This window comes from Andrena cerasifolii, chromosome 2 (genome assembly GCF_050908995.1).
Source record: "Andrena cerasifolii isolate SP2316 chromosome 2, iyAndCera1_principal, whole genome shotgun sequence".
Lineage (NCBI taxonomy): Eukaryota > Metazoa > Arthropoda > Insecta > Hymenoptera > Andrenidae > Andrena > Andrena cerasifolii.
In genome coordinates, this window is record NC_135119.1 from 25,570,351 (window position 1) to 25,598,335 (window position 27,985).

The 27,985-nt window shown below is 41.0% G+C and overlaps 2 protein-coding genes across 3 annotated transcripts in view; one reads left to right on the plus strand and one right to left on the minus strand.

The window, feature by feature from the left end:
- The window catches only part of LOC143366384 (high affinity choline transporter 1), a 33,157-nt gene extending 15,537 nt beyond the window's left edge, over positions 1–17,620 (plus strand). Inside the window, exons 5-15 of one of the 2 annotated variants that reach the window (XR_013084726.1) lie at positions 929–1,157; positions 2,228–2,456; positions 3,402–3,639; positions 5,564–5,670; positions 6,026–6,129; positions 6,219–6,349; positions 7,637–7,914; positions 8,635–9,282; positions 9,581–9,777; positions 11,846–15,130; positions 15,163–17,620. Coding sequence is in view for 1 of the 2 variants with exons in the window: in XM_076807446.1 (XP_076663561.1) it covers positions 929–1,157; positions 2,228–2,456; positions 3,402–3,639; positions 5,564–5,670; positions 6,026–6,129; positions 6,219–6,349; positions 7,637–7,914; positions 8,635–9,282; positions 9,581–9,777; positions 11,846–12,122 (2,438 nt within the window). In the remaining variant the exon portion in view is untranslated. Of the gene's footprint in view, positions 1–928; positions 1,158–2,227; positions 2,457–3,401; positions 3,640–5,563; positions 5,671–6,025; positions 6,130–6,218; positions 6,350–7,636; positions 7,915–8,634; positions 9,283–9,580; positions 9,778–11,845 lie in introns of both variants that reach the window. The other variant, XM_076807446.1, reaches the window with a different exon arrangement.
- Positions 17,621–19,079: 1,459 nt separating this feature from the next.
- Positions 19,080–27,424, minus strand: LOC143366383 (uncharacterized). The gene is made up of 3 exons (XM_076807445.1): positions 27,107–27,424; positions 20,886–26,890; positions 19,080–20,818 (listed from the first exon to the last, which is right to left on the minus strand). The coding sequence occupies exons 2-3, from the start codon at positions 26,865–26,867 to the stop codon at positions 20,558–20,560; spliced, it is 6,243 nt and encodes a 2,080-aa protein (XP_076663560.1). The 5' UTR covers positions 26,868–26,890; positions 27,107–27,424; the 3' UTR covers positions 19,080–20,557.
- Between the last annotated feature and the right edge of the window lie 561 nt (positions 27,425–27,985).

Here is a 27,985-nt window from a genome sequence, read left to right on the forward strand (position 1 = left end):
TGTTACCACTAGCCGCGAAGCGCAGTAATTGACGTTCGACCACCCCCTTATTGGTAACGACCCTCTGAGTATCTAGCACAGCGAACTCGAATTTGATTCAGCCCCGATTAATTGAAGTCACACATCCGCGATGGAGTTTGCGTTTCACCTGAGCGAAGCCTCGGTAATCTAATTAAAACCGCGGCTGTGGGTTGTCGAAGCGTTAACGCACCATCCCCTAACTACCCCTATTTAGGGGTGGGAGCTTTCTAGCGATTATTCTTTACTTTCGTAACGTTTATCGCGCGGAGGACCTTGGCATTTCTTTGAGGAAGCTTCTGTGGGTAGTTGCAAAAAACGAACTACCCCCTAACTACCGCTATTTAGGGGTGGAAGCTTCCTAGCGTTTATTCTTTATACTTTTGTAACATTTATCGCGCGGAGGACCTTGGCATTTCTTTGAGGAAGCTCCTGTGGGTAGTTGCAGAAAACAAACCACCCCCTAACTACCCCTATTTAGGGGTGGAAGCTTCCTAGCGTTTATTCTTTATACTTTTGTAACATTTATCGCGCGGAGGACCTTGGCATTTCTTTGAGAAAGCTCCTGTGGGTAGTTGCAAAAAACGAACTAGCCCCTAACTACCCCTGTTTAAGGGTGCTGAGCTTTCCAGCGTTCATTCTTTACTTTTGTAACATTTATCGCGCGGAGGACCTTGGCATTTCTTTGAGGAAGCTCCTGTGGGTAGTTGCAGAAAACAAACCACCCCCTAACTACCCCTATTTAGGGGTGGAAGCTTCCTAGCGTTTATTCTTTATACTTTTGTAACATTTATCGCGCTGAGGACCTTGGCATTTCTTTGAGGAAGCTTCCGCGGGTGGGCAGTTGAAGGGTTGCCCTAGGTCAAGGATCGTGGCTCTGTCAGCGGCAGTTTGGTTGCATTGATCGCAGGTGCGGTGTTGTTCGTGCGACCGATGAGGAAGGCCGAGTACGTGACCATGCTGGATCCCTTTCAGGAGAGATACGGCGCGGGGGTTGGCGGTCTGCTCTTCCTCCCTGCACTTTGCGGGGATCTGTTCTGGTGCGCAGCGGTGCTGAGAGCTCTGGGGAGCTCCTTGGCCGTGGTCGCTGGGGTTGATCCGAGCATAAGCGTTTGCGCGTCTGCGCTCCTGGCGGCCCTGTGAGTATGGCACTTTCAGGGTACTGGGTTTGAGGATTGTGGTCCTAGGAGACCCCTTCGGGGATTAAGAAATGGTTAACAAATATTATTTTCATTGGTAATTTTATTTTCGTGGGGAAGGGAAAGATGTTTTGGGAATGTAGGTTTCTGGGGGATTTGGAGGGTTGAAAGTACACTTTTGCTATTTTGAAGGCAACTTTGTTTAAACATTATTTTTAGTTGTTAATTTGATTTACGAGAAGAAGGGACGTTAGAGGTTTGAAAGTCTTCTCCTGCTATTTTTGAAGTAACTTTGTTATTGAGAAATCTTTGGCGAACATTATTTTTAGTCATTAATTTGATTTGCGAGAAGAAGGGACGTTAGAGGTTTGAAAGTCTTCTCCTGCTATTTTGGAAGTAACTTTGTTATTGAGAAATCTTTGGTGAACATTATTTTTAGTCCTTAATTTGATTTGCGAGAAGAAGGGACGTTAGAGGGTTGAAAGTCTTCTTCTGCTATTTTGGAAGTAACTTTGTTATTGAGAAATCTTTGGCGAACATTATTTTTAGTTATTAATTTGATTTATGAGAAGAAGGTCTGGGTTTTTTTATGTTCGCTTCGTTGTGCTCACCTTATTATTATTCTCACATATGTATCAAAGGGCTTCCGTTCATAAACGTATTATTATATTGTGTCTATTTTGGAGACTCCTTTTCTATTTAAGAAATTATTATCGAATCCTTTTTCCATTCAGAATCTGATTAATAGGACATGGAATTCTGGCATCAGAAAATGCTCCCTAAATCTCTTTGCTCCTTAAGTAATTGGAGCAATCTGCACTGATTCAACGAGAAACCTAGTTAAACATAGAATTCTACTATTCCTCTTATAAAACCGTAAATTCTCCAAGTACCCCGGCAAATGACACCACCCTTCTACTTTCTCCACTTTCTCTCTTTCTTGAAAAAACAGAATTCAAGTACAACGCCTCTAGGCGTTCAGTAAACACGGTTAACGCATGTAATTAAAGGATTTCCGCACGGGGCGCGCGCGAAGCGTCGAATAGCTTAAAGTGCCATTTCAATTGCAGATACACGGTGTTTGGTGGGTTGTATTCAGTCGCTTGCACTGATGCCCTGCAGTTAGTCTGCATCATAGTCGGCTTGGGGGTGGCTGCGCCCTTCTCCCTTCTGCACCCCGCCGTGTCCTTCGAGAAGAATCTCGCGCCCCACGAATGGCTAGGGGAAATAAGGAACGAGGATCTCGGCGAATGGGTGGACGGCATGCTGTTGCTGGTATTCGGAGGAATCCCTTGGCAGGTATTAAAATCAAACAATATAAACAAAAAATGTAACATTATTGGGTTCCCAAGACACAGTAAATTAAAAAAAAAATACTGATAGGTACAAATTTCAACCCAACGTATCTATTAGCGCTCATAACGAATAATAATAATAACAATAATAATAATAATAATAATAATAATAATAATAATAATAATAATAATGATAATAATAATAATAATAATAATAATAATGATAATGATGATGATAATAATAATGATAATAATAATAATAATAATTAGTGGTCCCAAAACGATTCCTCACTCTACCATTTCCTACTATTACAATTATCTTTAATTTGTGACATAATTTGTGGAACTAATGTGATAAGGGTGATCTCGAAAATTTGTTGCTCAAGGGTGTTTAGTAGAAGTTACCTTAAAACACTAAACCCAGATACTCAGAATACTCAAAATATTCAATAATCTACTTTATCTTTTTAATAATATAGAATAGGAGTTTTTTAATAATCTACTTTATCTTTTCAGTAATATAAAAAAGGAGTTTTTAATAATCTACTTTATCTTTTCAGTAATATAAAAAAGGAGTTTTTAATAATCTACTATATCTTTTTAATAATATAGAATAGGAGTTTTTAATAATCTACTTTATCTTTTCAATAATATAGAATAGGAGTTTTTTAATAATCCATTATAACGTTTTAATAATATAGGATAATAGGAGTTTTTAATAATCTACTATAACTTTTTAATAATATAGGATAATGGGAGTTTTTAATAACTATATATATAATCCACTATATCTTTTTCTATAGGATAATAGAAGTTTTTAATAATCTACTTTTTTGTTTTAATAATAAACTTCTACAGATACCCTGGAACAGAAAATTAATTTTCGTTTCTCTTATGCAAATCTAACTGATCACACTGAATCTGACGATCACTCGTCTGATTCTTTCAGGGCTACTTCCAGCGAATCCTAAGCATGAGGAGCACGTCCGTGGCGACTACCCTATCGATAGCCTCGATGTTCGGCTGTATGATCCTTGCCATCCCTTCGGCACTGATCGGTGTCGTGGCTCGAGCTACTGATTGGTCGTCAATCGAGGGATTAAACAAGAGCGTGCTGGCGAACGATGGGAATGCCGCGTTACCAATGGTTCTCCGGTATCTGACGCCTCAATGGGTCTCCTTCGTGGGTGAGTCGTTGCTTTTTGTGGAAGGCGAATTTTTCCTACAATCTTCATTTTTCTTTTTTCACGTGATAGGTCGTTGTTATCAATTTTTTTACGAGTAAACGTGGTGCAAATACAGTCTTTTTTAAAGTCATTTATTTAAAGGGCGAATAATGTTACTATACCGAGAGCTTGAATTTTAATGGGTAGGTACTCTAGAGAATTTAGAGGAACGTGGAAATTGTGGTCAATAATTGTGGTTTTGAAGATATTAACCCTTCAAAGACACACTAAATATTAGGAAAACGTTAAAAAAAATTGTACCTTCTTTTACTTTTAGTTTTACTACATAAATGTTTTTGAACTGCGATGAAACATTATTTTTCGAAAAAAGCGTTTACTTTTTATTCTGTCGAAGGTAATATTACGTAGGTGGAATTTTGAGACTGTTCGCAGGAAACGTAATACGTATTACGGTTGTGGGTCTTAAGGGATTAATGGATTCGAATTTATCAGTATTGAGAATTTATGAAGCTGTGTTAATCTGTGTCTGATTCGTGTTAGAATTAATTTGGGAGTTGCAAAATATGATTTTTGGAAATTGTTAAAATCCTCTTGGTAGATAATTTCAGGGCCCGTGCAAAATCAGTGGAATTCATTTTCCTCGAAAACGGAGTCTCCGTGAGAAAATGTCAATTGCACGTTTTACACCCGTTTTGGCACTGAGAATGGCCCCTTTCGCCATTGTACCACAAATTACACCGCGACTCTCACCCAGGCAATTTGAGAAACGGGGTCGAGAGATGGTAAAGAATAAAGCTCGAGAGAAACACTTATCTTCTGCAGTGAACAAATCCTGCAAATTCGTCAGCGCACGAAACAGACACTTTAATGTTCATCGCGTACAGAGGAGTCTCGATAATCCGAATTCGCTCAATTCGAAGTCGAGTTCTGAGTAAATTCGCATTATCAATATATAGTTCATCAACACGGCGCTGGTAGAAATAAGTTAAAAGCTTAATATTAATAAAAAATATCAGAATTTTAAAATATGCAACTACGTCCCTATTTTTGTCACCTAAAGTCACAGGGTTCTCAGAGTAAGATAGTGCTGCCAAGTGTAACAAATAATCTAGCTGCACATACTCAAAATTAATATTTTTAAATTTTCTTTTAACCTCCCCTGTAGATTGTTAACAAAACGACTGGTTATTTATAAAATACGTTATGCAAAGAAAATAAACCTTTATTCATATTTCTTAAATTCTTTTATTGTTAAAGAATAATATACAGAATGTTATACATATTTATACTACTTAGAAATACATTTTTCTCATATTTAAAAATGGTAAATTTGTTACCCAATTTAAAACCAGTTATTTTGACTAACAATAAGCTCCCTTGGACTAGAAGAATAATCCACCCCCATTGCAACTCACTTTTACTCACAAGGAGAGTATTTTAGGTGTCCGCCTCCGATCATTTTGATTTTTGGATATGTTACAGAGGACCGAAAAATAAGAAATACGTGTTTTTTATTTTCCCCCGTTTTCATATTTGGGGGGTGAAAACTGCGTTCAAAGTTAGGCTTGAAAAATTATTTTTATGGATTTTCGAAAATCTGGTGAGTCAGTCATATTTCGTATTCAAAGACACAAAATTCGTCCATTGACACTATTCCCCTATCTCTAATAGTTCTCGAGATATTCCACAAAAACGATTTTTCAACCCTAACTTTGAACGCAGTTTTCACCCCGCCAAATATGAAAACAGGGAAAAATAAAAAAACACGTATTTCTTATTTTTCGGTCCTCTATAACATATCCAAAAATCAAAATGATCGGAGGCGGACACCTAAAATACTCTCCTTGTCAGAACAAAACAGAAAGTGTTCCGAGTTAAACGTCTTAGCTCCCAAACACCATTCACTTTCGTATCCAATTACCAGGCCTAGGAGCAGTCTCGGCAGCAGTAATGTCGTCAGCAGACTCCAGTATATTGGCCAGCGGCTCCATGTTCTCCAGGAACGTTTACAGACTCACGTTGCGACCAAAGGTGATTACCGAAAGTCTCTTACTATTTCCCAATCCAATAACGATACCACTACCGCGATAACTGAAACACAGACAGACAATAAACGTCCCAATAAATCCTCATCTAAAATCAACAAACTACCCCTTTCCGAAAACAGGAATCTGTGTCCACATTCGTTCCATTTATTTCCACCCCCTTCGAGGTAGGAGTAATTCACTCAGACCTGGACTTTAACCATTAAACCACATATCTTCTCCGAAGCATGCCTGAGAAACTGACAGAAATAATGTCCCCTTTCCTTGAACGTCGCTCACAGCGTTGAAGGAAGGGAAGCAATCCAGAGTCTCTTCCTTTGTCGTCACTGGCTTTGTTTCAGGCGTCTGAAAGGGAACTGAACCTGATACTGAGGATCTCAGTGGTCGTGGTCACGGTATTATCCACGGCGATCGCTTTAACGGTGGACAGCGTTTATTATCTGTCGTGAGTAGAGGCGCTTTAATCAGCCGGCCGCGATGGCCGTTGAGAATTAAGCAGGGGAGTGATTAATTTCGAGATCCGTTTGATCCTAGGTACTTGTGCTCTGATGTGGTCTACGTGGTACTATTCCCGCAACTGTTGACGGTGGTCCATTGGCCCTCGCTGGTTGACACTTATGGATGCCTCGCGGGGTACTTTGTGGCTGTTGTTCTGCGTCTTTGCGGTGAGAGGGATGAAAATAGTGGGATTTATGGAAATAGGAGAGGAAGTAATGTGGTTTTTGTGCGTTGGGTGTAGAAGAAATTTTGAGCGCACTTAGAGTGCTTATGGTGTTTTTATTTGTTTCTATTTCCTAAGAATTTTTTATTGCACTTTGAATAGTTATGGTCTTTTCATTATTTTCTATTTAATAGGAATTTTTTATTGCACTTGGAATAGTTATGGTCTTTTTATTTTTTCTATTTCATAAAATACTTTGACTGCGCTTACACTTAAAGTACTCATGGTATTTTCAACTTCTCTATTTGTTAATAATTTTCGGTTGCACTTAGAGTACTCATGGTCATTTTATCTATTTTCTAAGAATTTTTTATTGCACTTGGAATAGTTATGGTCTTTTCATTATTTTCTTATTAATAGGAATTTTTTACTGCACTTGGAATAGTTATGGTATTTTTATTTTTTCTATTTCATAAAATACTTTGACTGCGCTTACACTTAAAGTACTCATGGTATTTTCAACTTCTCTATTTGTTAATAATTTTCGGTTGTACTTAGAGTACTCCTGGTCATTTTATCTATTTCCTAAGAATTTTTTATTACACTTGGAATAGTTATGGTCTTTTTATTTTCTCTACTTCCTAAAACACTTTGACTGCACTTACACTTAAAGTACTCATGGTATTTTCAACTTCTCTATTTGTTAACAATTTTCGGTTGCACTTAGAGTACTCATGGTCATTTTATCTATTTCCTAAGAATTTTTTATTACACTTGGAATAGTTATGGTCTTTTGATTTTCTCTACTTCCTAAAACACTTTGACTGCACTTACACCTAAAGTACTCATGGTATTTTCAACTTCTCTATTTGTTAATAATTTTCGGTTGCACTTAGAGTACTCATGGTCATTTTATCTATTTCCTAAGAATTTTTTATTACACCTGGAATAGTTATGGTCTTTTTATTTTCTCTACTTCCTAAAACACTTTGAGTACACTTACACTTAAGTACTCGTGGTATTTTCAACTTCTCTACCTGCTAAGAACTTTCGTTCCATTTTTCCTACTTCCTAAGAATTTTTTATTTACTGCAAAGTTAGAGCAGGTGCTTACGGTATTTTCATTTCTCTACTTCCTAAGAACCTTCGAATACACTTCAAGTACTCACAGAACACTCACTATTGCCTTTGAAAACTATGCAATACCACATCCTATTTAATTTCGATGAATACCCAGTTACTAGTATCTACTCGAGGAACCTAACGTTACTACTAAATGTTACTGTTTCAGGGGGAGAGAAGGGCTTAGGCGTGCCAGCGTTAATCGAGTACCCTTTCTACGACGTGGAAACGCAAACCCAGAAGTTCCCGTTTCGAACCGGCGCCATGGTAGCAGCCCTGTTCACGCAACTAATTACAAGCTTCTTCACTAGGAACCTGCTTGGCAAGGGGTATTTCCCACGGTGCTGCGATGTCCTCAGCGTCTACTCGCCCAGGAAGTCAAAGGACCAGTCTGGGGTCGTGCAGAGCAGTTCCGGGGCTGCTTTAATGGAGACATCCTCCGTAAATGTGAGCCATTTTTCAAGCAAATTTACTCTTCACCTTTCATCAGAATTATTTACTCCAACTTATCAAACTTAGACTGCAAAATTATCTTTGTAGAAAAATAATCATCCGACTCACCTTTAAGCTTCATTTCTATGAAAAAGAAACCCATGCCCAGACCTAACCCATACAGAGTGCTTCATAAACTGAGATCCCAATTTGAGGGACGAGTTCAAAAAGGAAATTCAATTTATTACTATCATTCTACATCACACTAATTACTCATAGGTACATTTTCATAATTTTTCTAGTATCATACTCTTCTCCAACTTCACCCCTACCTAGGGTTACCATATTTCTCCACCAACAAACCGTGACAGGTATATAATAAAAAGAAAAAGGACAGAACAATTTTTTAAAAAAAAAAAACTATAATTTATTTTGTATCCTACTACATTTAGCCGATTTTTAATAAACTACCTCTTCATTCCCTCCAAAAAATGGGCCCCGCAGAACGTTCGCCGCCTGGGCCTTTTCCCCTAAATCCGCCCCTGATTATTACAACTTATATAAAAGCTTTTAAAATACATGAAATTTCTATTTCTTCCTGTCACCTGCTTCCCCAAGCACGTGCTTATCTCGTTCATAGGTTAATCCAGCACTGAGTAACCTACCCCTACAGTACCACCCCCTTTCACAGACCCCTACACACCCAAAATCTCCACACAACTCCATTCTCCCCAGAAATCGACCTCGGCCATCGACTCCTGCGACGGTGTGGGTACAGGAAGCTACGACGACGACCGCACCACCTCGAACTCCGTGGAGGACATGACCGACCGCGCCGACACTGGCACCCTATCCGGCGACCCCTACGACAAGGACGCGATGAAGTCCAACAGCCTCGGGACCGCGGTGCAAAAAGCGAACCAGAGCCTCCAGCACCTTCAGACACTGCGGAACTCGATGCACAACAGCTCCATGAGCGGCAGGCACACCCCGACCCCCGTGCAGTACGCGCCCCTGCAGAGCAACGACGCGTCCAGGGGCCAGATCCTGGGGGTGCGGAACCTGCGAGGTTCCATGGGCCAGATCCTGGTACCAGCCGATCGCCCTGTCGTCCTCGCGTGCAACAACATCGTCACCGTCCCAGCGAACACCACGGTGGTCACCCCCCTGACCCCCGGCCCCCATTACGCGAAGACGAACGAGCCGTGCGCGGCTGGCGAGAAGGCCAGGGAGAGCGACAGGATCAGCATCGTGGAAAGGAGCAACATGGAGTTTCAGAACGCCCCGGAGGGTATGCTCACCAACATAGGGATGAAGAAGAACGTGAAGGGGGTGAAACTGGTAGGCATGGAGGGAGGAACGCTCAGGAGACCGTCGTTGCAGGTGAGCGAGCTGGACGCTACGTCCCCGTAGCCTTGGATCATTTTTTTGTTTTTTAAAGGTCTTGATTTCTGTATCCACCCGCTCCTTGTTACGTTGCTTTGCATTAAAGTGTCTGAGAAAAGTCGTGGAAACGGTTTATGGATCCCTGTTCCCTGGTGGAGGCTGAGGGTGCACCTCGGCGACACTGTTTGTTCCTTTTCTTTCCAGTTTGGGTTCGCGTAGATGTTTAGGTGTTTTTGGTTTATCGTTTATTTTGGGTTAAGTGGATGGTAAAGGGAATATTGAATGTGGCGTGTAGGGCACGTTCTCACCGACACCTTCGGTGGAGCTTGTCCACATTTTGGACAGGAGACAGAGCAGCGGTTCTTATGGGCCTGGCTCGCTGTCCCCTGTGCCCATGGGGCTGGAGGCCTGCAAGACGCATGGCACCGCGCTGGAGGGGCAGGGCGGGAACGAGCACTGCAGGATCAAGAGGGGCATCGTCAGGCACCACAGGTATCTATACAAAATGAATTGGTATTTAAAGGGCTGTTCCGGTCTAGAGCCCATAGAAATAGATGATCTTTAGAAATTAATTAAAGGAAAACTACTACATATAATTTAATGGGACTTTTTGCATTGAATTAAGGACGTCTTAAATGTTGAGAAATAATTTTTTTGGTTTGTAATTAATCATTGTAGACGGCACTGGGGAGACGGTAAAATCGAGGCGTCAAAAAATTCATCGAAATCGGTGGAATCTGTAGCACCGAAACCAGGCCTTCCCATGTAGGGGAAAACCACTCCTGAAATATATGTTTCGGTTCTCCCTCCAACGCTACACCTTCAGCTAAGGTGGGACGATTACTACTAACCTTTCTCCGAGGAGACAGTAACGCCTCTAGGAAGTAGGTTGGGGCGCTTTAGGGTGAATGTACCAAATGTGTCAAATTTTTATAGGAAATTTCATAATGATACTATTTTTAAGTTTAAAAATTAAATTTTAAACCTGCATTTCAAAATGACGTAAAAAGAATTAAAAAATTTATTACATGCAACATTACAATTATTACTGTATCGTTGTATGTAATATTGTTTTAAAATTCTTTTTACGTCATTTTGAAATGCTGGTTTAAATTTTAATTTTTCCTACTATTTTTAAGTTTAAAAATTAAAATTTAAACCTGCATTTCAAAATGACGTAAAAAGAATTAAAAAATTTATTACATGCAACATTACAATTATTACTGTATCGTTGTATGTAATATTGTTTTAAAATTCTTTTTACGTCATTTTGAAATGCTGGTTTAAATTTTAATTTTTCCTACTATTTTTAAGTTTAAAAATTAAAATTTAAACCTGCATTTCAAAATGACGTAAAAAGAATTAAAAAATTTTATTACTTACAACGATACAAATATTACTGTATCTTTGTATGTAATAAATTTTTTTAATTGTTTTTACCTCATTTTGAAATGCTAGTTTAAATTTTATTTTTTCCTACTTTTTTTAAGTCATTATGAAATTTCCTATAAAAACTTGACACACTTGGTACTTTCACCCTAAAGCGCCCCAACATGCTTCCTAGCGGCGTTACTGTCTCCTCGGAGAAAGGGTAGTAGTAATCGTTCCACCTTAGCTGAAAGCGTAGCGTTGGAGGGAGAACCGAAACCTATGTTTCAGGAGTGCTTTTCCCCTACTTGGGAAGGCCTGACCTAAACCGTTGGTCTGAAGTAAAAAAGAATACCAGATTATTAAAGAGCATGAAACTCGCTCCTGGACTAAACCATACAAAATTACAAATACGACATTTTTTAGAAAATAACGACAGTTGAAGTTTGACATCACTTTTCCCCTAGATTTTTCGTCCTTTCAACGCCTTTAAAAATTAAAAATTTTCATTTTTTTTAAATTTTACTGGTCTGTCCTCGAGCCAGAAGTATATTCTTCAAAATAAAAAAGTTTCAGTCTAATCGGATAATAACTTTAGAAGATACAGGTTCCACCGATTTTGAGAACACTGTTTCCAGAAACACGCGTTTAAAGTTTTACGTGGGCGCCGAGTAGCCGAATGTGTTGCCCAAGCATTTGCCGCTACTCAAATGCCTATAACTTTGTCAATCTTACGATCTTCAAAGAATCCTTTTAAACACGTATTCCTAAAAGGTTGAACATTCGAAAAATAATATGAAAAAAAAATCGATTTTTAAACCGGAACCTCCCCTTAAGTTGGTAGAAGGGGGTGGTAGTGTTCTTGAATATTAACCCTTCGTGGTGACACGATGTGTATCGCAGCCGGGGCAATTTTTTTGCTAATATTTCTGTAAAATTGTAATCTTGATATTGAACTTTAATTTTTTTTTGTAATTTTAACCAAACAAGTCGTTTTTTCCCGCAAAGATTTTTCCAACTACAAATTTCATAAGATCAAAATTTACATTTCTAGAAGACCCTCTGTAACACACCTAAAATTCAACAAAATTGGAATCGCGGCCCCCTTTTATCCATATTTACCTAAAAATCTCGAGATCGTTAGCGAATCGGCAAGCTCCCCCACCGATTTTACCGCCAAACGTTTGCGCAGCTTCAACGACACCGGGGACAGGGCGCTGACGACCCTGGCCAGGCAGCCGACCTACCCCTCGATGCCCCTGCGCCCCGAGGACTGCCGGATGACCCTGGCGAAGAAGGATCGAAGGACGTCGACGATCGCCCGCCACGGTTCCGTCACCACGGAGAAAGAGCTCGGCGGCTGTACAGCGGGGCTGGTCGTCTGCAGCCCTACGTACAGCATGTACAGCTCGGCCGTCAAGAGCTCCAACTACTTCGTCACCGACGACGAGGCGGTCAGCAGGTTCTGAGACAGCACTAGGACCTTCCAACCACCAATCCGAGGACAATCGAATCCTGCCTGATCTGTTGCGAGTCCAATGTCTCTTTCCGTTCCTCTCGACTCGTCGTGCAAGTCTACCACTGCCCGTTTCACGAATTTCTATTAGACGTTGCTCCTTTTTTAACCCTCGTACGGAAATTCGCTAATTTTCACTCGACATCGAGTCACAGATTCTCATTTCTCCTTTAACAATTTATTACCAGGACTGAAACTCCTTCGTATCTTTAAATAAATAATAACCGTCGATAATAAATAATATTTTTTTTCATTTTTCTTATTCTAGAAATTTAATAAGTTCTTAAAATATTATACAGTAAAAATTAAACGAACCGAGCTTTACTTTTGCATGCTAGTTCCTTGTAAATATATGATATTGGGTCAATCTGACCCAAATTCGCTTGCCCGTGTAATTTCACAAATTCCGTACAAGGGTGAAAAGGAGAAAATTTACGGCGACGTGGATCCCCGCTCCCTTGGCACGTCGAGGGGATGGTTTTTGACGAGGAAGGTTTATTATTCGATTTTTCAATAACCCAGCATGGGGTGTTCGGTTTACAGTGGGGGAGGTTGTCGAGAGGGTGGAGTGATGCCGGGATAGTTTTGTGGGGGTGTGGGTATTTTTTGGGGAGATTTTATAGGGACCTGTCTGTAATTTTTTAATGTCCTAAGGGGGTTTCCAAGAACTCGCAGATGATACTTTAAGCCTCGTTCACAATAGTCAAGTTGATAACATTTCAAGGCAAATAAAGTTGAAAGAATCTCTGCTTGAAACTTCAGAGGAGCCTGAAAAGATAATTGAGACTATCAGCGCAATATTAGCGTAAACCTAAAACTTTTGTTCTAAGATCACAGCTAATGAAATTATTGACGTTCTAAGATCGTTGTTTTAATTTCTATTTTTAGGTACATAGGTATTATTGTTTGAAATTGTTTAAAATATATAATTGCTCAGGTGTGTGTCATTAGTATATAACTGTAAATGTATGAATATTGTGTAATTGATTTTGCGCGAGGTAAGTCAACAAAATGATCAGTGCCATTTTGCGGACGTTTTTGGAAGGTTGCTCAGGCCACTATACAATTAAAAAAATTTTGTATAAGGGGTGGTTTAGGCCGAAATGTCACCCCAACCAAAATTGTGAGTTAGACCTCTACTATTGCGCTGATAGCCTCAATTCAAGTCAAGCAAATAACAGGTTCACATTGGTAATGCAGTTTCAAGTTAATTGACTTCAAGTAATGTGACTAATGTGAACGGGGCCTTAGCCTCCGAATTGCATTATTCTAATCTCTCGACCGAAAGCGCTGCCTTCCCTCCAAATCGTAAACGAATACGTCCATGATTATTTTTATTCTCCAGAGGACCCATTTTAGAATCGACAGTGTCGACTAATCGTGTGAAGCTACGATTAAGGTAGCGTAAGGGTTTAGTTAGCAGAGGGCCAGGAACTCGTAGGAATTAGTGGAAGCACGTTTTAAAAAATGCAGCCCCTCTTTGTAAAGTAATCTAGTTAATTACCAGTATTCAAGATCTCCACCTACGCACCTTGGTTCAGCACCAGCAAGCGCGCCACAAAAGATGACTTTCGGTGCGTCAGTTCGTCTAGTCTAGCCCTTTTCCACTTTTGTACTTAAGTCACTCGGGAAAGTAACTTTAAGTCCTGAACGATGTCCCTTTTTTGCGTCGTCGTTGTGGACGTGACTTCGCGAGGTCTCTTCATCCCCCATTTCACGCGGACTCCTTCATCCCAGATCATCCCTTTCTACTGCCCTTCGAGGCACTTTTACACTCGCCCGGTGTGGATATAATATTTTAAAACAGAGAACTGCGAGCGCAGTTTCTATTTAGCTGTGAAGTCGCGAAGTCCATCGAGACGAGATACCCAAGCTGCACAAAGCAATATGTACTTAATATTCGGATTGAGATTCTCGATAATTTATGCACCTGCAACAGGTGTCGAGCGTTTCTGCAAACCAGCGGGAAAGTGGGGCTGTATCCTTTCGACAAATTAATGGCGAAGAGGATTAATTAAATCCAGATTAATTGTTACCGATTAACTGTTTAGCAGAATTTAGAAAAATACTTTAATTCGTCTTTGACTATTTATTGGCTGATAAGGGATACAGAAGTTGATAAGAGTATATGGGGAATTATTTAAGGATTTTTTAACTCTTCAGGTTTTGTGATTGTAACGCTAGGCGTATGTCGCGTGCGGAATAGCCCTAATCATATGTATTAAGCGTACTGGGCGAACGCCTATGTGCGTTCTCCGCACGGGCCGATCGTACTTAATGGGATACAGCCCCAGTTATATCGGTATCTTTTTCTAGCTGTTAGACCAATCCTCTTCAGACTGACACGTCGCGGACCCAATGACCTGTTCACAAGGTGATTAATTAATTTTTGTACAAATTACGAGCGGACGTCATCTTTTGCGTGACTCTGTGTAGATAGAACGATCGATTCGAGGATGAGATCGAGGACCTTCGGCCAGTTCGTCGTGTACGCGTCAACGGAACCTTTATAAACGACACGATAAGCAATAGACAATTATCTACGAGGTAGATTAGAGTGATTAGATGGTAAGGGTACGAAGAATGTTAAGAATGGTGCACGCTGCGACCACTTCTAATTTGTCCAGTTTGAAAGAGAGAGAGAGTGAGAGAATAAGGAGAGTCGATACACGTAGCTGTGAGAAATAGAGGCAGCAGCATGAGCTTCGCTACTCGAAGCCATTTTCTTTTCGTTTCTGGCACGAGGAGAGATTTCGAAATTGCTGCATTGATATGGTCATTGAATATTGAGTCCCCGAATCTCTGGCATCATTAAGTTTTCGGATTTCTGGGTGAGACCAGATATATGGGATAGTTAATTTTCTGATCAAAGGATCCCTAGATCTCTCGATGCTTAGTTCTCTGGATCTCTAGGTACCTGGATTCCTAGATCTCTCGATCTTTAGCTTTCTGGATCTCTAGGTCCCTGGATTTCTAGATCTCTCGATCTTTAGTTCTCTGGATCTCTAGCTCCCTGGATTCCTAAATCTCTGGATGCACAGATCTCTCGATCTTTAGCTCTCTGGATCTCTAGGTCCCTGGATTCCTAAATCTCTCGATCTTTAGCTTTCTGGATCTCTAGGTCCCTGGATTTCTAGATCTCTCGATCTTTAGTTCTCTGGATCTCTAGCTCCCTGGATTCCTAAATCTCTGGATGCACAGATCTCTCGATCTTTAGCTCTCTGGATCTCTAGGTCCCTGGATTCCTAAATCTCTCGATCTTTAGCTTTCTGGATCTCTAGGTCCCTGGATTTCTAGATCTCTCGATCTTTAGTTCTCTGGATCTCTAGCTCCCTGGATTCCTAAATCTCTGGATGCACAGATCTCTCGATCTTTAGCTCTCTGGATCTCTAGGTCCCTGGATTCCTAAATCTCTCAATCTTTAGCTTTCTGGATCTCTAGGTCCCTAGATTTCTAGATCTCTCGATCTTTAGTTTTCTGGATCTCTAGCTCCCTGGATTCCTAAATCTCTAGGTGCACAGATCTCTCGATCTTTAACTCTCTAGATCTCTACGTCCCTGGATTCCTAGATCCCTGGATTCTTAGAGCTCTCGATCTTTAGTTCTCTGGATCTCTAGGTCCCTGGATTTCTAGATCTCTCGATCTTTAGTTTTCTGGATCTCTAGCTCCCTGGATTCCTAAATCTCTAGGTGCACAGATCTCTCGATCTTTAGCTCTCTGGATCTCTAGGTCCCTGGATTCCTAAATCTCTCGATCTTTAGCTCTCTAGATCTCTACATCCCTGGATTCCTAGATCCCTGGATTCTTAGAGCTCTCGATCTTTAGTTTTCTGGATCTCTAGCTCCCTGCATTCCTATATCTCTAGATGCACAGATCTCTCGATCTTTAGCTCTCTAGATCTCTACGTCCCTGGATTCCTAGATCCCTGGATTCCTAGAGCTCTCGACCTTTAGTTCTGTGGATCTCTAGATCCCTGGATTCCTAGATCTCTCAATTTCTAGAGCTCTAGAGTCCTAGATCTCTCTATTCCTAGACCTCTGGATCTCTAGATCTCAGCATTTCTATATATTCAGACCTCCCAAAAAAAGGGACAGCAGCAACCGAGTCTCTCCTCCTGTTAGAAACGCGTCAGGGGAGGGTCAAAGTTTTCCCGTCGCTCAACCTACATTTTCATACTCGTGAGGGAAGGTTAAGCTGCTGGATATAGTACGTCCAATGTATTACGTGCAAATTTACGATATTCCGACAAGATACGATATTTTTCCACCGATAATACGTCTAGTCTGTAGGATATATATAATATACTATTAAAAAAAAAAAAACAAAAGTAGTCACGGGATTACGGAGGATTTCTCAATTAATCGGTGTAACGAATAGCGAGAAACCAATAATAACCACTCACATACCTCCGTCAGCTCAATACGACACGCGTCGAAGAATTATTCCCCTTAGATTAAACGTAAGCCCATGCTTCCAGCTCCTTGCACGATCTATAGATCAAACCGAGATCGACTTATCACCACCCCTATTCTAAACCCATAAGTGACTTTGCGCGGCCAATTAATTCTGTACCATAGCCGCGCTATTTTTCTTAAAACATAGCTCGAAGGACCATTATCCATTCACCAAAACAGATCGTCTCAACAATCCAATAATTTCGTTCCCCCTATTCCTTCGTTCAAATACCACTGAACAGTATACAATAATTTCATCACATCACCCGTGACAAATTGTTTTTAATTAAGCTCGCCAGTGAAACAGAAACTCGAAGCATCTTTACCTAAATAAACAGTATTCATATATTCGCCGTCCCTATCCCAACCGGAGAGTCGTCCACCCCCGCTCGGTGCGTCGACTTTTCCATCCCCTATTCGTCTAAACGATAATTATAGGCAGATCGTAAGCGCGAGATAAGGGTGCGGTTCCACCGAGGCAAGCCAGAGGCAACACGCCGCACGCGAGAGAAAAAAGGTGCGACGATGTCGAGTGTTGCCAGAGAATGGCCTCGGTGGAATCCCACATTAAACGTCGGACACCTATATCAGTATTATTAAAACTAACGAACGAGGACTCGAGACTTAGCGATCGACTCCTGGAGGGCGCAGCCTCGTGAAGAGCCACCACGACCTTCCGTAGTGATACTTAATCGTTAAGGTAGGATTATTTATAGTTCGTAGAACACTGCTCGTACTATGTATTCGCGATCCCTCGAACGGGATCAAATAATCCTTCTGTCTCCTCTTTCCCGGCTGCCTTTTCTTTCACGGAACACTTTTGGTCACTTGGTATATAACAGAGCATTTTACAATAATAAATATTAAATCCCCGTTGATTAAAAGTCTCTTCTAGAATCATTACCATTCTCCAATTAAATCCCAGAAGACACACGAATACATAGTCGCGACTGTAGTCATTTATTTCCCTTTTTATAAACAAGTAAATACTTAATAACGTATAGCTTTATTACCATACATGTACCGCGTACTACACTGTAACGAGTATGTACGAGAGACACTTTCGTTCTTCGAGTGGAGGACACAATGGAGAATTGTGTTACGTGAATCACGTGCCAAATTATAGGATAAAACGGAAATGTATTATACATAATACGTACGCTCGCGTTACGAGGGACGAGCGATTATTTAGGCTTGCCTTAACGTAAGGAACCGTTCATTACGATAAGAACAATTCCAGTTGCAACCATCGATGGGCGTTGAGCGATTTTTTTTTAATAATTCCCCACAAAATTGGGAAGCAATAAATTTATTTCTTGCAACTTCTGTTCTTTTTGCGTCATAATGTCATTATTTTTTTTAAAAGTTTCACAAAATCTTGGCTGATTCAGGATTATTTCGCAAGTCGCGCAGCGCTCAGAGGGGGTTGTAATGTACATACTTATAAAGTCCAACGCTTCGAGCCTGAAAGCCATTTAAGCATCCCGTAATTAATAATAATTACAGTTGCTAGATTCACAGACCTAGGAATACTGAATACTGGACGCATCTGACACGGTTTTGCCGAGGAAATTCTATTTCCTTTCTCGTGAGCACTTTTAAACGATTCCGGAGGTATCAGCGTGGAATTGTTAATATTATCAGTTTACTTTGTGCTGCCGAGTAATTTAAGAAGCGTGCATCAATTATTTCGTCTCAAGTGTAAGTGCAACTGCTACGGGCATTCAAATAGCGCGCGTCGGAGTTCAAACAGCGCGCGGCAAAATTCAAATAGCGCGCGTAGAATTCAAACTTCGACTGCGTCTACTTATCTCGAAAATGACTTGTAGATTTCTAACAACGCGAAGAATCTGTGTGTGTACCTTGTACAACCTCCCACCGTCGACTTCCTTTCAATTTGCATGAAAGCTGTAAAAATCCTAAGTTTCTTAAAGCTTCCCAGCATTTGAAACGCAGAGACCTGGTAACGATACAAGGCTCGAAGCGTTCACGCGTTGCGAGCAACTCGAAGGATCCCAATAGAATCGACTTTTCTACATTTGGCTACGTAAAAGAATCGCGCGACAGAAAACTTCAATTTGCCCGCTGAAAATCAACTTCGCAACGTGTCGCTTTTGTCGATCACCTTTGGGCTTGCTCGTGATCGCTCGCCAGAACGGATCAGATTCTAATGGAACTTTTTAACAAATGATATACACACGCCAGAGGCATTTCGTCCACTCGCGCGATTGCTGCGAGCAACGGGCGCCAACAAGAACGACTTAGATTTTAGATTAAGCTTAATTAGTGTCCACTCAATCCCGTTGCTCGTGGCAATCGTTCCGGCTATCGAGCGCGCATGTCGATTGTGCGGAGATTGAGACGACGATCAATTGTAAAGAAAAAAGTACGAACGCTCAAAGTGCCGAATAAAGGAGACAAGCATATAAATATATATATATATATACATACAGATATACTATTGTGAGCGTATTGTTTATTGAAACGTTGACTACATTTCTTTGCAGAACGATCTTACAATGTTCTCCGCCGTTAAAACGCGCCCACCGATGGGACGCGATGACTATGAGCATCGTGATTAAAACGCTTCAGAATTATAAAAAATATAACGCGTACAAGTATACAGAGTTCATCTTAAGAGTACACCCGCTCCGCGCAATGGATATATTGTTAATTGGTAAGTAGTAAACCGGCAGGGAAAGGTAAGAGCGTAGGTTTACTCTTAGGATGAGTTCACATAGTCACGCGTATAACGACGTTCTGTACACACGGTGTACGAACGTGTACAATCATACTTTGTCCTCCTCTACATACAAATTCTTTTGCCGCTGGCTTCTCTCCCTTACGTATCTAGGCATGCGTTAAACCGAGCTCTCTGAATTCAATAAATCAATGGAAAATACAATCGTAAATGGTATCACCTTAATGAGAATTCTTCTAAAGGCTGGAACAGACACGTCGAGTAATTTAGTCGAGTAGCGAGTAATTCGGTAATTTACCATTGTTTTACTAAACTGCTTGACTAAATTACGAAATTACTCGCTACTCGACTAAATTACTCGACGTGATTCAATGGGTTACCTTTAAATCACCGACAATCAGTTCATCGACATTGACACCGACTTCTACTGTGTATAGTCTTATTATTCAGTAGAAGTCGGTGTCAATGTCGATGAAATAATTGTCGGTGATTCAAAGGTAACCCGTCTGAATCGGCCTTTACGCGAAGAAATAACAAAAATCAATGGGGAGTCGGCAATTGTTGACACCTTGAGGACCGCTTTCGATTCTTCGGTCTTGAAAATGCCACGTATGAGAAACGAAGGGCGTGGTTTTCCTCTCTATAAAAATATTAATACAAATATAGTGGATACAAATACTGTCTACTGTCATATTTTATAATTACTTTCTATCTACTCGTAACACGGTATTCTATAAAGAAACCTTCATTGTTTTTTAGTAGTTTACGCAATCTTTTTACGCATATATCACTTATTGGTACATAATTATATTCGTATATGAATGATGAAAATCGTAGAACTTAAAGTACAATTTCTTCTTCGATGTCGCATTCGTTCTGCGATTCATCAGTGTCAACGGGGCAGAATACTTTGCTGAATATCAAACAACTTGAGACAGGAATAAATTACAGTATCCTTGAGGGGTCCTCCTAATGTGACGGCTGAAAAGAACTTAATTTTTTGGGAATTAAAAAACAAACAAATATGGATAACGCTACAAATGATACGTGCAGTACCGCCCCTTTTTTAATTCCCGAGAAATTAAGTTTTCTTTCCAGCCGTCACACTAGGAAGCCCCTTAAGACGCGACGTTACTTCCTCTTTGCTCTCAATTCTTTCAATGCTCGAATAACAATTTAAATAACATAAACCTATGAGTATATTACGTTCTATCTCTATCAACAGCAGATCGTTCACATAATCCTGTGTTTCAATCTGTGAATAGTCATGTCGGTGAAGGTACAAAAACGCTGGCTACATATGTTACAGTCAAAAACATGGTTAGAGTCTATATGTAGCTGTAACAGTTCCTCGGACATAAAGGAGACAGTCTTTGGGCAATAGGGGCAAATCGGTTGGCTCGGGGGTTGCAGCGTCACTGCATAGGTCATAATAGTTCCTCCAACCGATGCGTCGTATGGATTAGGTGCCACCTGGTATCCAGAAGCATCATTCTGCGAATACACAATAGCATAAGATACTCTCTTGGTTAGTGACAGTCGATTGGGTCGTTCCATCTACCTGCAACTGTTGCACGTACGGATTCACATTTGTCGCTGGGTTGCTGTAAAGCAGTGGCTGATACATTTGTGGCTGCGGTGCTTGCTGCGGTAGTATACCTATCGTTGGTATATTCTGCACAGCGGGCGTAGTTTGGTTTATCACTATTGACATCCCGCCAGCGGAGGGATTCTTATAATAAAAGGAAGGCGGCGTGCTCCTCGCCACTGGTTGATTCATTTGCTGACTCTGCATGGGCCATTGATTATTGTTACTTAAACTACTAGGGGGAAGAGCGGGGTATTGATAGAAGACGCCCGAGGAAGCTTGTTTCGCCCCCGATTCGTTCGGAGTAGCCTGCGTACTTTCTTTGCAATTCTGATCGTTAGTCGTCAAATTGTCCTTCGCCGTTGCTGTCGCATCGCCGGCATTGTTCCCGCTTTCCCTCGCTGACTGTTCTATGCTCTGCTTTTTGTAAATGGAATAAATATTAGAGATCTCCTGCATCGAATATCCTGCCACGTTTTCTCCACGATGTCCGCGATACGTTCCGCAGGTATACTTCCTATTCGAATCGACAGCAGTTTCTGTGTGCGACGATGGATTTAACGAGGTAGTTGCGTTTGAGTCTGCTACGCTACCTACAGTAGGTGCTGCTGAGCTTTCGTTGGCAGAACAAGTTGCTGGACGTGCTTCTTGCACGTTCTGTACGCTAGGGGAGTTCGATCCTGATTTCGCAGGAGTTTTTCCAATCCTTCTCAAAGCGGAGCGTGGTATAGCTATGTTTGTCCGAACAATATTACATGCTGGCAAATTTTTATGATACGCCGACGTTGAACTCTGCGCAGAGGACCCAAAGTTTCTCTTCTGAGGCATACTCGATTGGAGATGTTTCGTAGCTGACATTTTTTCATGGAGTAGCGCATTTGAAGAAGCTAGCAACTGATTGGAAATGTTCCACGGTAGTCTTGGACTCTGCTGCGAAGGCCTTTCAGCCGGTGCAGACCTCACCGCAGGATTACCTGTCTCTGAAGCCGAATTGGATGGTTGTTGCGAAGGTGTTTTCGTCGCTGGAATCTCACGCTGCCCTGTGTCTTTATTCAACCTCCAAACATTGGGACCTTCAAATGTACATCCATAGGCTTTGGACAATTCTTGCGTGTCTTTATTCCCAACAAGCTCCGCGAGAGTTTTCACGCGTAGAAATCCTTGTCTAGGTTTTATGGAACTCGCTCTCTTCGATACTGGTGGCTCTTCTTTGCTTGCAGATACAATTGATTGTGTATTACTGCTGTCGCTCGCAGGCTCGCACGAAACATGTCCATCGGTTACAGGTGTTTTTAGACTTGGATTGAGATTCTCAGGTGTCGAAGTTGATGTGTTCTTAGAGGGTGCAGGGATTGTAACACTTTCAGAGGCTTGTGTAACTCCGTTGGACACTGCTGATATAACATTCTGCGAAGGCGTCTGAACAGTTGCATTCTTTAAAAGTGCGCTGGTTTCATTCAACTTGGAGGTAGACGCTGACTGCTTCTCTTTGTTCTTGTCTCTCCCTTGTAACTCTTTGCGTTCTTCTGCAAGTTCTGTCAAGTCTATCGTTAATTCACTTTCAGATTCATCATCATTCCCTTCTAAAATATTGATTAACTTCTCCCTATCAAATTGGGTACTACTAGATGTTGTTGAATACTCGCCTGCCTTATTTCTTATCGTTTGACTCTTCGCATTCACCTCCCGTTGCACAGATATCTCTTTCTCCTTTGACGTCGAAGAACTGGAATCATCGTTCGCCAGCGACGTTGGCGTAGAACTTTTCTGATCCGATTCTTTGTTACTCTTCCGTTTCAGCGTTTGGACGCGCAGTTTATGAATCACGGCGTGTTCCTCGAAGCTTGTCTGCGAGTGAAAACCAATATTACATGGTAGACAGATATACTCAACCTGCTGATAATTTACTTTACAGGATAGCGTATCTTCTCCCGTTATAGATTCATGTTCTCTGACGTGCTCTAAAAGGGTCTTTAAACTACTGCAGCTTTTTTCGCAGCAAGTACAAGTGAAGAACAGACGTTTTGTATTGTGCTTCACCCAGTGCTCCTCGAATTGATCTATGCCATCAGATATGTCCATACAAATACTGCAAATGAACGCTCGTTTAATCGTTGTAAGAGACACGCACACAAATTGAGGCTCGCAGACGAAATTATGCTCGCTTCTCATATGCGTATAAAACTCTACTTTCTCGGAGAAAGTGCCATCGCACGCGCTGCAAATCAATTGTATCGTTGGTTGCTTTTGTACAGCAGCGTTCGAGGCCACTGTTCTCTCTACAGCTGTATCTTCTGTCGAATTAGTCACGTTGCATTTTGATTCATGCTTCTTTAAATCGTCCTCCGTGACGAATGGCAATTTGCATTTCCAACAAATATGTTCTGCTACTTGAATGTACGTCTCTATGCAATTATTTAGCTCGGGGCTACCTGGCTTATTTTCTACCTTCTTCGCTTTCGAGTTTATCACAGACATTTTTGGGAACGATTGCTCGCTAGCCATCCAGAAAGGATCCTTCGAATGCTTCGACCAGTGAATGTAAAACAGGGAGCCGATACCAATAAATATCACCTTGCAGATGTTACACCGAAAGTCCATGGTGCAGCTTTGCTTGAAGCGAGCGTGCATCTGGAGATGATGGCGCACGTCTTGGACCGAACTGAATATCATACCACAAGTGGCGCAGAATAAGTTTGGAGATCGGCCACTTTCCAAGCGGTTCTGATTGCACAGCGTAGAATCAGGAAGACGATAATGAGTCTCGAAGCACTCCATACTTCGAAACAATACTCTGCAGCTATGGCAGAGGAGGACTATTTCAATCTGCAAACAATTCTCGCTGTTTTCCGATTTGTTATGACATTGGCATATGGTGAATCCTCTTTTAATACTAGCCGTCTTATTTATCTTCTCTTTCTCCATACTATTTTGCACGGAAGGCACTGGCGTCATTCTAGACTCGCTTTGGTTCGAGGCAGATGGTTTATTTGTTATGAGGGGATCTGTGATCGTTGCTTCTCGAGAAATTCTGATTTTAGAATTCACCAGATTTTGTTCTAACAGTTCCGAAACATGTGCTTCCACTTCGCCGTTGACTGTTACTAATTTTTCCACTATATCTGTCGTTTCACCTGCATTCTTATTTGCCTTCTTTGTAACTGACTCTTTAGTTGCAGCGTGTTCCGATTTTTCCCCTCCCGTCTGCACATCAACTTCTTTCTTTTTCTTCGCGATCTGGTACGCTCTTTGCAATTCACTTTCTGTGTGCAAGTAAATGTGAGCCGCCAACTCAACGTCCGTTGGAAAGGCTTGCGAGCAAATGCTGCAATTGCTTATTTCATTAAGTGCTCTAGAAGCTTTAGACCGCTTCCTGGGAAAATTATGTCTCTTCTTACTCGATGGAGAACTCTTTGCTTCTTCGGGGTTCTTTCTCAGTTCCTTTTGCGGTGATTCTTTGTTCTTTTTATTACTCCGAGGCTTCGATGGCTTTTCTTCAATATCATCCAACTTTGATGGCTTTTCTTCAATATCATCCAACTTTGATAGCTTTTCTTCAATAGTATCCAACTGCGATGTGTTTGCCTCTAAAGAAGAAGACGTATCTTGTTGCTTCCCAGGATTCTTTTCTGGCGAAGCAGAGTTTTGCTTCTGTGTGTGCGTAGTTAAATGTTGTTGCAAGCTAGAATAATCTTCGAAGCAAAGATTACAGACAATGCATTTGTAGGCATTATGCTTCATCGGAGATATAGAAGTACTGACAGTGTTTTTCCTTCCATCCGCTTTATGATGTAATTTAGCATGTAATTTAATTAAACGTATCTTCTTTCCTGGAGATCCTTGTATCATTTCGTCTTTAAGATTACTCTTCAGTGCGAGTATAGTGGAAACAAACTTTTTACGCTTGTCGGTTTCCGCATTTCCCGGGGGAACCGCATCAGTGCCTGTTTTTTCAGAATTCTCATTACGGAATAAGTATTTTGATATCGTTTCTCTGGAATTCAAGACCCCTCCAATAGATTTTATTTTCACATTGCTACAAGATATGATTTTCAATTTTCGTGCACTCCCAGTGGTTCCCGTTCCACTTAAGCCATCGGGACCATTGGCGGTAGATTTTTTCGAAGAGAATGGTACAATTACAGCTGACGAAGATTTGGATTTTTCAGAAACTGCGTCTATATGCATTTCCTTCAAAGAATTATTCTCCACGAATTCTGTGAGACTCTTAGTAACGTACTGCTTTTGAGATCTCTTCCTCTCGTGTATTTTCATCTGTTCCATCGCACTTGGAGACAAAGATCTGTCTAAGATACTCGACGACTCCTCGCTTATATTTTGCACACTCTTTATGGGTGCACGAGTATTACTGCCGTCATTCTCACAAGTATTTAAGCTTCCTACAGGCTCCGTAGACCTCTCCAACTGAACTGCATTAATTGATAGATCATGAGGTGTGTGTAGATAATTAGACTCCAGTATAGAGTCTACATAATTATCTGTTAACTGCTTGATCTCTGCAGCCGAGTATTTATTACCAGAGGAAGCTTTTATGGAATCAAGTTTTATCAAAAGGACCCTCAATTCACGAAATAATTTATATTCTTTCATTAAATCTGGGTCTGAAATAAGCGTCTTATGCTTTGCCTCTCGAAGCTCGTTGGTTTCGGGCATTGGTTCCTCTACAGTCGCAGAATCATTGGTTTCGGGCATTGGTTCCTCTGCAGTTGCAGAACCATTGGTTTCAGGCATTGGTTCCTCTACAGCCGCAGAACCATTGTCCTCCGAGCAAGCATTACTTTCCGAGGTGTGTATAAAATCTGTTCCTGAAGGCACGCAAGTGGAAGCACATTCCTCTTTGATTCCCTCAACTGCGAGATCAAGTTTCCGAGATTCATTTCCCGATATATCTGAGTTCTGCTTTGCAACATCTGTACATCGGTCTGCAGCTTCAGAGTTTTGCTCCTTGGAAAGTTCGCATGATTCATCAGAGCCGTTTACTTTTCCAGCCAGTTCCATTTGCGATAATGACTCTTCGGTGTTACGCTTGGTGTTAATACTCTCTTCCAAGTTATTACGCGTACAGAGTTCTTCGTTTGTTACAGAAATCTGAGTTGTTTCCGCTGTCGAGTCTAACTTAAATCTCTTCGCTTCTCTTAGAAATATCTCCTGCGACTTATCACTCGCATTGCTCCCATCGTAACTTTCAAAATCAGATATGACCTGGATCAATCTTTCGAAATTCTTCCTCTTATTATTTACGTGCAATTCATCGTTGCAAGAAGATCGATCCCTACTGCTTCGAGCAGGTTGTCGCGCTTGTGAATTCTCATTTACACGGCAATCGGTCGTTAAACTCTCAGCTTCACCGTGACATTCATTCTCATTAATACTTAATGGTAACAGTGGCGATACTATGTCGCTTGATTCAGCATTAGATTTCTCTACGTACTGCGGAAGAATATCTGTTTTGGGATCCTTGTTTGGAATTACTCTGGCGAAGGTCTGCGCTATTTTATTAATTACTTCGTCTATTCTGCGCAGTTTTATGCACGGCTGATTAATATTTGTACAATTCCTTATATCCTCCTTAGAATCACTGGGCATTTGTTCCTTACGAGTTACAATCTGACGCTGAACATCTCTTTCATTCACACGCCGCTCGACTTCTTTTCTCCTTTTTCTAAGGTCCTTCTTCATTTGCGCAGATCTCTGTGCAATTGTACTTTTTCGCAACCGTCTCGGGGCCATTTTCTTTAAGTCCGAGACCGATAATTTTGTGATGCTCACAGAGACTGGCTTGCAAGCAAGTTCTTCTAAATTACCATTTCCATTTAATCGAGTTTTATTCACATTTACGCAAAAATTCCTTTTTGAAGGATAAGGTCTGAGGTTCAGCGGTTTCCCAGGTCTTTCCGAATCGACAGGTTCTTGTCCCTGCACCGAAGACGCCATATCGATTGTACTCGTAGATCTTTCTGTAAGACGAAAATGTGCATCAAATATTTCGCAGTCAGTGCGTTGTTTTTGCTGTTGAATACAACTGTTGTTAGATATTGTGCATCTACGTCGTACTTATTAGTCGAAGTAACGAACGGGTAATACCACATCGCGTGAAGGGGTTATTGTACCTAAAGCGCATAATCACATTTAAGAGAAAGTATAGTACTTCTGCGGTACAATTAATGCCATACCTTCGTTAAAATGAGGTTAAGGAACTGTAACTTCGGGCACTCATGATACAGTTCATAAACAAACGTTTTCACCGCTCGTGAGTTAGAGCTTTCCTCCACCCGAGGTTATATTTCATTTAAGTTGGCGTGCGACAGCAAAATTCGCCGATAAGTTCGCAACCATTCGGTGCAAAGGAATTACATTTTTGTTATCGAAGACCACGATAATCGTTGGCTCTCACACTGAACTCGCTCGTAAAGTAGAAGGAACAGTTTTCACACGACAGTTAAGAGTCAGTTGGAAACAGTTGAATTGAGTACGCCGTACGAATGAATCAAAATGAATGACGTGTTTGAATCAAATGTGTGTGGTACTCAGAGCCGGTTTTCAGGAGCCTTTCTTAGAGGGGGCGAAATATGTAAAAGCACATAAGTACATTTTTGAACCTTCTTTTGCAAGATTTAAAATTTGGTTGTAATTTATATTTTAATATCTCTATCTTATATTATAGCCTAAATAATTAAATTTACATTAATTATACAGAATAATACACGATGTCATAATATTTCTCTATTTTATTACTCTTGGAGGGGGGGTCCCTAGCGCCCCCCTGGATACGCCCCTGGTGGCACTGCGCGCGTTACACACATATACGTAGTGCATTAGAAGCAGGAATTTGTATATACAGTAATGTCATCAATAGAAAAGCGTGTCAATTTTTTTAAGAACCCTTTTTGTAGCCCATGTATATGTTTATTACTTAAGTTTCATTTGAACGCGCATATCAATGACTCTATTGACACATTGTAATAGAAAAGTTTAATTGGACGCATAATAATGTGACGCCATTGTGTCTCTGATTTAACCTGAAAGATAAAGTGAGAGATTTCTGGTTTACT